Source organism: Mustela nivalis (assembly GCF_964662115.1).
Source record: "Mustela nivalis genome assembly, chromosome: 1".
Classification (NCBI taxonomy): domain Eukaryota; kingdom Metazoa; phylum Chordata; class Mammalia; order Carnivora; family Mustelidae; genus Mustela; species Mustela nivalis.
Genome location: NC_139020.1, coordinates 198,715,911 through 198,728,297, shown reverse-complemented (window position 1 = coordinate 198,728,297; position 12,387 = coordinate 198,715,911). Strand labels below are relative to the sequence as shown.

General features: G+C 39.4%; 1 protein-coding gene across 4 annotated transcripts in view; it reads right to left on the bottom strand.

Moving 5' to 3' along the window:
- SMARCC1 (SWI/SNF related BAF chromatin remodeling complex subunit C1) overlaps positions 1-12,387 on the bottom strand; it is a 170,258-nt gene that overhangs the window by 113,218 nt on the left and 44,653 nt on the right. For all 4 annotated transcript variants that reach the window (XM_082703794.1, XM_082703795.1, XM_082703796.1 and 1 more), the window contains exon 7: positions 3,133-3,202. In XM_082703794.1, the coding sequence (XP_082559920.1) occupies positions 3,133-3,202 (70 nt within the window). The remainder of the gene's footprint in view (positions 1-3,132; positions 3,203-12,387) is intronic.

Genomic DNA, 12,387 nt, shown 5'->3' with positions numbered 1-12,387 from the left:
TAAGGCTTTCTATAATATTGAAAGGTTTGCTTAATAGTGCCAAGGACTCAGGCACCTGGGTGGCTCAGTGGGTTAAGCCTCTGCCTTTGGCTCAGATCATGATCTCAGGGTCCTGGGATCGAGCCCCATGTCTGGCTCTCTGCTCAGGGGGGAGCCTGCTTCTCCCCCTTTCTCTGCCTACCTCTCTGCCTACTTGTGATCTATCTCTCTCTGTCAAATAAATAAGTAACATTAAAAAAAAAAATAGTGCCAAAGACTAATTGACACCTCAAGACTAGAGATGTTTTATAGAAAGCACTCATTTAAATATTATTTTAAAATCTGTTAGTTCATTTAAAGTAATCAATTATAGGGGTGCCTGGTGGCTCAGTCCTTAAGTGTCTGCCTTTGGCTTGGGTCATGACCCCAGGGTCCTGGGATCGAGCCCAGCATCGGGCTCCCTGCTTAGCAGGAAGCCTGCTTCTCCCTCTCCCAGAACTCCAGCTTATGTTCCCTCTCTTGCTGTGTCTCTGTCAAACAAATAAATAAAATCTTTTAAAACAAAACAAAACAAAAAATAAAAATGAAAAAATTACCAATAGCGGCAAGCTGATTCAATTCTAATTAACTCAACCTATATGAAAACTGTGCATATAATCTTAAAATTCTGAACAGATCTAAAGACACAGTTCCTTCTTTAAAAAATATATTGGTATTATGCTACATGAAATAACTCAATCAGAGGAAGACAATTATCCTATGATCTCACTTATATGTGGAATTTAAGAAACGAAACAGAGGATCATGGGGGAAGAGAAGAAAAAATAAAACAAGAAAATCAGGGAGGAAGACAAACCATAAGAGACTTTTAATCATAGGAACAAACTGAGGGTTGCTGGAGAGGAGGGACCTGGGGGCATGGGGTAACTGGGTGATAGACATTAATGAAGGCATGTAATGTAATGAGTACTGGATATTATGTAAGACTGATGAATCACTGAACTCTACCTCAGAAAACAGTAAACCAATATATGTTAATTAACTGAATTTTAATTTTTAAAAATTAAAAAAAAATCTTTACAGGGATGCCTGGGCAGCCCAGTTGGATAAGCCTCTAACTGTTGGTTTCAGCTCAGGTCACGATTTCAGGTTATAAACTCTAGCCCCGTGTCAGGCTCTGCACTCACTGTGGAGTCTGCTTGAGATTATCCTCGTCTGTCCCTCCTCCTGACGCTTTCTCTCTCTCTCTCTCTCGTCATATAAATAAATAAATCTTTAAAAAAATGTAAATCCTTGGGTGCCTGAGTCATGCAGCCGGTTAAGTGTCCGCCTTTGGCTCAGATCATGAGCCCAGGGTCCTGGGATCAAGCTCCACATTGGGCTCTCTGCTCAGCAGGGACCCTGCTTCTCCCCATCCCTCTGCCTGCTTATGCTCTCTCTCTCTCTCTCTCTCTCTCTCTGTGTCAAATAAACAAAATCTTTCAAAAGATAGAGAAATAAATAAATAAACATCTTTACAAGTAAAATAAAGCTACTCAAATAGACTAACTTAAAAAGAGCACACAACCAGACATTATGGTTCATCATTAGATGACGAACACATATATACCCTCCATAAACTGAAATAGACTCTGAGCAACTCCAGATCCAACTACCAATTTAAAGGAAATACAGAGAATGGAGAAACATTCCAATATACCACAGTGATGTCATTAAAAAAAAAAGAAAGAAAAGAAAAAAGAAGAGGCGCTTGGGTGCCTCATTGGGTTGGGCCTCTGCCTTCGGCTTGGGTCATGATCTCAGTGTCCTGGGATCAGGCTCTCTGCTTAGTGGGGAGCCTGTTTCCCTCTCTCTCTGCCTGTTGCTCTGCCTACTTGCAATCTCTCTCTGTCAAATAAATAAATAAAATCTTTTAAAAAGAAGAAGAAGAAAAACCCACATTGTGGTAAACTCTACAGGACAAAGACCCTGGTTTCTTAAAAAATACAATGCATGTGGTCAGGTGAGTAGGGAAGACAGAGAACCTAGACTCTGAAATCAATTAATCACAAAATGTTGTTGAATTCTACTTCCAACAAATATCAATCTATAAATTTATCATATGCATCACTTATATGACAATACTGACTAGCTAGATGATATAAAGAAATTTTGTTTTTAGATTTGACAATGATAATATCCTTACTATTTTTTTTTTAAGATTTTATTTATTTATTTGACAGAGATCGCAAGTAGGCAGGGAGGCAGGCAGAGAGAGAGGAGGAAGCAGGCTCCCTGCCAAGCAGAGAGCCCAATGTGGGACTCAATCCCTGTACCCTGAGATCGGGACCTGAGCAAAGGCAGAGGCTTAAACCCACTGAGCCACCCAGGCATCCCATACCCTTACTATTTTTCAAAAGAGGCGTTGTTTTTTAGAAATTTGCACTGAAATTATTTATTATTAAAATGTTATGTTTGGGATTTGCTTCTAATAATATGAGGAGGCTAAAAGTGGATAGGGGTTTAGGTGAAAGAAGACTGATCTGACATGGTCAGAATCTTCCCCACAGCTCCACTGTAGTTTTAAAAAGATGAAATTCACAGGTTACCCATATTTGTAAGTGTCCTACATAGGCATATTATCAATTTTAAAAGTACCAATATTTTCACTAACATCTAGTTCATATTTGTAATACTCTTTATCTATACTTAGAGAATGAAATACAGTATGAATTATGATTATCTCAAAGTAATAACAACGATAGGGAAATAAATTTCTGCCAAGTAGAAAAATTCTCTTTTAGACATAAAATAATTCATTCTTAATAGTATGGCATGAAGATTTTTTGAAGAAACAAAATGAAACAGTCATAAAATACTAGAGAGACAAATTCCTTTCTTGAAGGAAACAAATCTAGATTAGCAGGCAAATATATTGAAGGGATGTTTTGTCAAATGCAGCAAACATATCAGTTTATTAAGATAAATAAAGCCTTGGGACTTTGAATTGAATTCTATAACTTCAATAAGAAAAATCAGTAAGACTCAAAAAAGTGAAATCAAACACTGAAGCAAACAAAGTTGTCACTATTGAGAATATGAAACTATACATAAGTAATTCTGGCTTACACTAAAAAAAAAATCTTTGAAGATCTCAGGACATGTCTACATTACCTGTCTGGGTAAAACCCCCAATGCACTAACACCTGCTTATCTTTTCTCATCACCGGTCTCAACCATTCTTCTGAAAGGGAAAAAGAAAATACTTTAGTCAAGCTAACAAAATAAATCAATAAACTATTATTTAGACTTAATTTCTACTTAGAGCTTGTAAGCCCCCCCAAAACATTTTCTCACAATTGAACATTTTACCTATCTTATTAAGGGAAAGTTTTCCACCCATGTATTTAGAATTACTGAAGCGTAGGCCCATTATTCATTACTCTTGGCAAATCCAACTGTCCACTGTGGTAACATATTCCCTTCCCTCCACCCACCTGACTGTGTCTACAATGCCATCCAAATCATAATCACTATATTCTTTACTACCACATTTCCAAGTAAATTCTCTGCTCCCTTTTTCTGTTAGGCTTTGGAATTACTAGACATTTTTCAAGATGTAAGTCACGCTTCATATCCTGGAGGGTATTACCATATACTCTTCCTCCTTTAAATTCAATTTCTCTGGTATCTTAGAGCACTTCACAGACTGCTACATCAAACTTTTACGGTTTTCCTTATTTTTTAATGGCATCCTACCTGTAAATTTAGCCCTACCAACAATAGTGTAAGCAGTATGATCATATCAGGTATTTTTATTTTGAATTTCCTTACCAAAGATAGGTATATACAAATTTATAGGATAATCCTTATTGATCTGAATCATAGTTGTATTATATCTACATTTTAGTACTTGTTAGGAGGTGTTTCTTTAGTAGTCTAAATTTAGCTTAGCAAACTTGTCTCTAGGGTGCCTGGGTGGCTCAGTGGGTTAAGCCGCTGCCTTCGGCTCAGGTCATGATCTCAGGGTCCTGGGATCGAGTTCCGCATCGGGCTCTCTGCGTGGCAGGGAGCCTGCCTCCTCCTCTCTCCTCTGCCTGCCTCTCTGCCTACTTGTGATCTCTCTGTCAAATAAATAAACAAAATCTTAAAAAAAAAAAAAAAACTTGTCTCTAGTGCGCAGAGGAAATTAATAAAGTAAGCCCCTTAAAACCCAAGAAACAGCAAAATAGAAAAACTTAAGCAAAAATGGCTAAGTAAAAGTGGCTTTTCATTGCCAATTTCAACAAGAAATCATCCCAGCTTCACTAACTAAAGGCATAAAAGCCCAAATGCTTATGTTTTGCTTTGGTATTTAGGTTTTATTTGAAGTAGTCTCCACATCCAGTGTGAGGCTCAAACTCACCACCCAGAGATCAAGAGTTGTGTGCTCTACTGACTGAGCAACCAGATGACCCCAGCCTGTGTGCTTTTTCTTTTTTCTTTTTTTTTTTTTTAAGATTTTATTTATTTATCTGACAGACAGAGATCACAAGTAGGCAGAGAGGGGTTGGGGGGAACAGGTTCCCCTCTGAGCAGAGAGCCCAATGTGGGGCTCAATCCCAGGACCCTGAGAACATGGCCTAAGCCAAAGGCAGAGGCTTAACCCACTAAGCCACCCAGGTGCCCCCACTGTGTTCTTTTTCAAGAATCCAACTGTTCACCTTAATATCTTGAGAGAAATTGAACAGGAAGAAATCAAGCCCAGGTCCTTAAGCCAATATCCCAAAATGGCCAAGGAAAGGAGGAGGAGCAAGATGGCAGAGGAGTAGGAGACCTAAATTTTGTCTGGTCCCAGGAATTCAGCTAAAGTTATCAGACTATTCTGAACACCTACAAACAAGAGACCAAAGAAAATAATAGCAGCAATTCTATGAACAGAAAGAGACTACTTCTGGAAGGTAGGATGTGTAAAGTGAATCCAAGACAGTATTTGGGAAAACAGACCATGGCAGAGGTGGGGCGCGAGGACGGAGGACAGGAAAAGGATGGGACCCTCCGTCAGCTGGCTCCCAGCAAGTGACAGCAGTGGAGCACAACTCTTACAAGTCGGCTCCACGGAGAGACGCCATTTCAGTGGCTGAGGAGGGAGGCTGGGGTGGAATCCTCACTGGGACTGTGTGGTCTCAGAACCCTCAGGGGTCACAGAAAGACCAGGGGTGTCTGAATTGTGGCAGAGCTCCCAGTTATCAGAGCAGGGAAGCTGGTTGCAAAGATGGAGCCGAGGAGGGGGCTCTAAGCTCAGGGTTGCCATAAACCATGATCCACAGCACAGTCGGGCCACATTTCTTCAAGCAGGGACCCAACCAGGGGCAGATCCAGGGAGACCCACCCATCCTCCACCAGGAGAAGCGGCATGGGAGCACACTGCGGGAATCTGCTGGGTTTGAAGACTCCAAATGGGGCCGTGCGTCAGACAGAAATGCTCGGTGATAGGCTAGGTGAGCACAGAGCACCACCAGAGACCAGGGAGACAGGAATGACTGAATGCTCTTCTCTGAGGACTCACTGAGGAGAGGGCCCCTGAGTTTTCAGCATCTCTGGGGCCAGAGTTGGGAGGTCAACATTTTCATTCTAGTCCTCCAAAGCTGTACAGGAAGCTTTCAGGAAACAAAAGCTACCAAAAGCAAACCCAAACAGATTATTTAGCCTGGATGCCAGCAAGGACAGTGCAATTCCACCTCAGGCAAAGACATTGGAGAATCACTGAGACAGACCCCTCCGCCAGAAGATCAGCAAGAACATCCAGGCAAGACCAAGTTTACCAATCAAAGAGAACTGCAAAACTCCAGCACTACAGGAGTACAGCATATGGAACTCATGACTTTTCCCCCATGATTCTTTAGTATTTCAAAGTTAAATTTTTTTTAATTTTCTTTTTTTTCTATTTCTATCTTTTTTTGAATTTTCTTCTTTCCTTTTTCAACCAACATCTTACCAATTCCTGTTTAAAAATCTTTTTAAATTTTCATCTGTATAGTAATATTCCATCATTCATCATATTTACCCTTATTTTTGTATATACATTTTCCTTTCTTTAAAATTTTGGGAGGCAAAATACACCCAAAATCTAGTGTGGGCTCTGTTCTATTCACCAGTCTGATCATATTCTCCCCCCAACCCCCGCCCCACCCCAGGTCTCTTCTGATTTGTTTGATGTATGTTTTTCTGGGGCCGTTGTTACCCTTTTAGCATTTTGTTCTCTCATTTATCTATTATTCTCTGGACAAAATGACAAAATGGAAAAACAAACCTCAAAAGAACAAGAGTCAGTACCAACTGCCAGGGACCTAATCAACACAACTTACTTAGTAAGTTACCAGAACTAGACTCAGAATGACAATTGTAAAGATACGAACTGGGCTTGAAAAAAAGCATAGAAGACACTAGAGAATCCCATTCTGGAGAAAGAAAAGAACTAAAATCTAACCAAGTGAAAATCAAAAAGGCTATTAATGAGGTGCAATAAAAAATGGAGGCTCTAACTGCTAGGATAAATGAAGCAGAAGAACTGGTGATACAGAAGACCAAAGGATGGAGAATAAGGAAGCTGAGAAAAAGAGAAATAAACTACTGGATCATGAGGGGAGAATTCCAGAGGTAAGTGATGCCATAAGATGAAATAATATTAGAATAATTGGGATCCCAAAAAAAGAAGAAAGAGAGGGGCAGAAGGTATATTGCAACAAATTATAGCAGAGAACTTCCGATATTTGGATAAAGAAACAGGCATCAAACTCCAAAAAGCACAGAGAACCCCCTCAAAAATCAATAAAAAGAGGACAACACCCCATCGTCCAACAGTAAAACTTACAAGTCTCAGAGAAAAAGAAAATCCTGAAAGCAGCTTGGGACAAGAGATCTATAGAAACATTAGATCAGCAGCAGACATATCCAGAGACCTGGCTGGTCAGAAAGGACTGGCATGAAATATTCAGAGCACTAAATTTAGAAAAAAAAAAAAAAAAAAAAAAGTACCAAGAATACTATACCCAGGGGCGCCTAGGTGGCTCAGTGGGTTAAAGCCTCTGCCTTCAGCTCAGGTCATGATCCCAGGGTCCTGGGACTGAGCCCCACATCAATCAGCAGGGAGCCTGCTTCCTCCCCTCTCTCTCTCTGCCCGCCTCTCTGCCTACTTGTAAACTCTGTCAAATAAAAAAATAAAAAATAAAAAAATCTTTAAAAAAAAGAATACTATATCCAGATATCCAGCTAGGTTGTCACTGAAAATAGAAGGAGAGAATAAAAAGCTTCCAGAACAAACAAAAACTAAAAGAATTTGTGAACACCAAACCACCCTACAGGAAATATTGAAAGAGATCCTCTAGGCAAAGTGAGAGCCTAAAAGTAACATAGATCAGGAAGGAACAGAACCCATATACAGTAACAGTCACCTTATAGGCAATACAATGGCACTAAATACAAATCTTTCAATAGTTACCCTGAATTAAATGGGCTAAGTGCCCCAGTCAAAAGACACAGGGTATCAGATTAGATTAAAACAAAACAAAAACAAAACAAAAAAAAAACCAAGACCCACTGATATGCTGTCTGTAAGAGACTCATTTTAGACCCAAAGACACCTCCAGATTTAAGGTGAGGGTGTGGAAAATGATTTATTATGCTAACAGACACCAAAAGAAAGCTGGGTTGGCAATCCTTGTATCAGACAAATTAGATTTTAAACCAAAAACTATAATAAGAGATGAGAAAAGACTATATAGTACTTAAAGGGCCTATCCAACAAGAAGATCTAACAATTTAAATATATATGCCCCTAACATGGGAGCAGCCAGTTATATAAGCCAATTAATAACAAAAGCAAAGAAACACATCGACAATAATACAGTAATAGTAGGGGACTTTAACATGCCCTCACTGAAATGGACAGACCATCTAAGCAAAAGATCAACAAGGAAGAAAAGGCTTTAAATGACACATTGGACAAGAAGGACATCACAGACATACTCAGAACATTCCATCCCAAAGCAACAGAATACACCTTCTTCTCTCGTGCACACAGAACATTCTGCAAAATAGAGCATATCCTGGGTCACAAATCAAGTCTCAACCAGTACCAAAAGATTAGGATCACTCCCTGCACATTTTCAGACCACAATGCTTCAAAATAGCTAAGGAAAAAGTGAAGAGGACACCTGGAGGGTCTTTCATAACTCACTACATAGCAACAAACAAAATATCCTGACTCTTAACTAGTAAGAACTGCCCTTCAGAATACTAAATCTATCTTCAAAGGCTGTACAAGAAAGTAAAGAAAAAAGAATACCCATTTTTTTTTAAACAGCTGATTTTGATAGAAAGAGCCTGTGGCAATGACTGCCTTTGGAAATCTTCCAAGTAGCAAATCTACATTCTTCCCAGATATAATCACATGCTACACAGAACCGATAAAACCACCACAGTTTTATGAGCAAAAATTAGTCCAAACTGAGAATATATTTATTAACTGTCACAATTTAACAATAAAGACATAGTCTAACTAAAATACAAGCACAGAGGGGCACCTGGATAGCTCAGTTAGTTGAACATCTGATTCTTGGGTACTGGCTCATATCATTATCTCAGGGTCATGGGATCAGGTCCCATATCAGGCTCCCAGGCTCAAAGGGAGTCTGTTAGAGATTCTCTCTCTCCTTTTCCCCACCCCCAACACACACACACACACACACACACACACACACACAGAGCATTAATTATAAGTAAGTGTTCATAAACTTACAAATGACTAAACAAAAGGTAGTATATCCAAACAAGGTAATGTTATTTGGCCATCAAGGGAATAATGTACATGATGTAACACTGGCAAAGTAACATCACAGGAGGCCCCAGAACTTGTTGCACCACAGAGATACTGACTTAACACCAATACACCACCTAAGAAGTCTTCATGAGCACTCTAGGAGCCAATTAAGGAGTTGCAGTACTTCAGGCAAGCTCCAAGTCGACAATAGCTGCATTTTAACAGTAAGAAAAGCCATTTCCTATCAACCCTGTCAACCCCAAGAGCAATTCTCCAAAGCCAGCAGAGCTCAGCAGGATCAGGAGGGACAGCTCCTTCTCCTTTGGGCTGAAAAGAGAAGAGTGAATGTGCATCCAATATTCCAAATTATTGGGGGCCTGGGGAGCTGCCTGCCTCACCTGACTCAGGAGCACTAATGGAACAAACATATTTTAGATGTGTGGTGGTCAATGAGAACAAACAAAATGTAAGTGACTTACTGAAGTACCAGAAAACCAGTAATGCCACAGACAGAAGCTGGGTCAACTGGGTATGATCAGGAGAAAGCACCCAAATGCCAACTTCTCCCCTGGTAGGGAGAAAGAATAAGAGTAGAACATACATCCTATGTTCTGGCTTTTCTCTCTTTGTTTTAAAATTATTATTATTATTATCATTATTTTAATTTATTTGACAGACAGAGATCACAAGTAGGGAGAGAGGCAGGCAGAGAAACATGAAAAATCTCAAATAAACAGCCTAACTTTATACCTCGAGGAACTAGAAAAAGAAGAATAAATGAAGCCCAAAGTTAGTTGAAGGCAGGAAGTATCCAAAATCTGAGCAGAGGGTAACCCCTTTGGGGCCCCTCCCTCTTTTGGAGTTTTGTACTATCATTTTGCTATCACTCAATGAACCTTACTTTGGTGCCAAAAAACAAAAACAAATAAAAATCAGAGCAGAAATAAATAAAACAGAGACTAAAAGACAATAGAAAAGATCAGAAAAACCAAGAAGAGTTGGTCACTTGAAAAAAATAAACAAAATTGGGATGCCTGGGTGGCTCCACGGGTTGAGTATCTGCCTTCAGCGCAGACCATGATCTCGAGGTCCTAGGATCAAGTCCTGTATTGGGTTCCCTGCTCAGCACGGAGCCTGCTTCTCCCTCCACCTCTGGTGCTCCCCGTTTCTGCGCTCACTTGCTCTCTCTCTCTGACAAATAAATAAAATCTTTTAAAAAATAAACTGACTTGTCATGGAAAAAAGAGAAAGGGCGCAAATGAATAAAATCAGAAATGAAAGAGATGGTAAAACTGATATGACAGAAATAAAAACGATTGGGGTGCCTGGGTGGTTCAGTGGGTTAAACCTCTGCCTTCCGCTCAGGTCATGATCTCAGGGTCCCAGGATCGAGCCCTGCATTAGGCTCTCTGCTTGCCAGGGAGCCTGCTTCCCCCAACCCCTGCCTACTTGTGATCTCTCTCTCTGTCAAATAAATAAAATCCTAAATAAATAAATAAACTTCCATTTCTCTTTATAAAAAAAAGGAAACAAAAATGATTGTAGGGGGACGCCTGGGTGGCTCAGTTGGTTAAGCAGCTGCCTTCGGCTCAGGTCATGATCCCGGCGTCCTGGGATCGAGTCCCACATCGGGCTCCTTGCTCCGCGGGAAGCCTGCTTCTCCCTCTGACTCTGCCTTCCACTCTGTCTGCCTGTGCTCGCTCTCGCTCGCTCTCTCTCTGACAAATAAATAAATAAAATCTTAAAAAAAAAAAAAAATGACTGTAGGGCACCTGGGTGGCTCAGTGGGTTAAAGCCTCTGCCTTCAGCTCAGGTCATGATCTCAGGGTCCTGGGATCGAGACCCACATCGGGCTCTCTGCTTGGCAGGGAGCCTGCTTCCCCCTCTCTCTCTGCCTGCCTCTTTACCTGTGATCTCTCTCCCTGTGTCAAATAAATAAATAAAATCTTTAAAAAAAAAATGATTGTAAGAAACTACTACAAACCATTAAGCACCAACAAACTGTACAATCTAGAACATATATATTCCTAGAAACATATAACCATGTAAGAGTGAATCATGAAAATATAGAGAATCTGAACAGACTTATTACTAGTAAAGAGATTGAATCCTTAACTAAAAAACCCCCTACAAACAGAAGTCCCAGACCAAATGGCTTCACTAATGAATTCTATTAAATATTCCAAGAAGATTTAATACCAATCCTTTCAAACTCTTCCAAAAAATAAGAGAAAGGAACATTCCAAACTTATTTTACAAGGCCAACATTATACAGATACCAAAACCAGACAAGGGTGCCAAGAAAAAAAAAAAATTATAGGCCAATATATCTGATCAACCCAAATTCAACAATACATTAAAGAGATCACACATCACAGCAACTGGGATTTATTCCAGGGATGCAAGGATGGTCCAATACCAGCAAATCAATCTAGAGTAATATACCATATTAACAAAATGAAGGACAAAAAAACCTATGATCACCTCAACAGATATAGAAAAAAAATCATTTGACAAAGTTCAACATCCACTTACAAATAAAAATTCTTGATAGGGAGTGGGTTAGAGGGAACATACCTCAACATAATAAAGGTCATATATGACAAGCCCAACAGCTAACATAATACTCAATGGTGAAAAGCTGAAAGTTTTTCCCCTAACCTCAGAAACAAGATCAGGATACCCACTTTCACCATTTTTATTCAACACAGTATTGAAGTCCTAGCCACAGCAATTAGGCAAGAAAAGGAAATAAAAGGCATCCAAATTGGAGAAGAAGCGAAACGATCAGAATTTGCAGAATTCATGCTACTATATTTAGAAAATCCTAAAGACTATACCAAATAACTCTTAGCATAAATGAATTCAGTAAAGTTGACAGAATATGAAATTGATACACAGAAATTAAAATAGTGGTTTTAGAGAAATTCAAAGCACTACAAAAGAACACATTAAACAACTGAACAAAGAAAATGATGCATGAACAATAACAATATCAACAACATGATGGAAACTATAAAAAAGAATCAAACAAAAATTCTGAGTTAGGGGTGCCTGGTGGCTCAGTCTTTAAGCGTCTGCCTTCGGCTCAGGTCATGATCCCAGAGTCCTGGGATCAAACCCCACATCAGGCTCCTTGCTCAGCAGGGAGGCTGCTTCTCACTCTCCCACTCCCTCAGTTTGTGTTCCCTCTCCTGCTGTGTCTCTGTCAAATAAATAAAAATAAAATCTTAAAAAAAAAAAAAAAAATTCTGGAGTTAAAGAATAGAGTATCTGAATTGAAAATTCCACTAGAGGATACAACATTAGATTAGACCAACCCGAAGAAAGATCTGAGAACTCAAAGATGGAACATCTGAAATTCTCAAGTCAAATGAACTACAAGAATAAAGATAAGGAAACCTAAGGGACATATCCACTCATCTAAATAAATGTTCTGAGTTAAGATTTAGATTCCTCTTCTGATAAGTATCTCAATTTTTCAAAAATTTTCATCTGTAAGGAAATATTCTTTCTGCTAAAACCAGTAATTCAACCCATATTCCTAAATCAATCCTTCTATCCCTTCTAGGTTTCAACTCTATTATGCACTTCAGTTTACTTTTGTTCTGCCCCAGAAATAAACTATA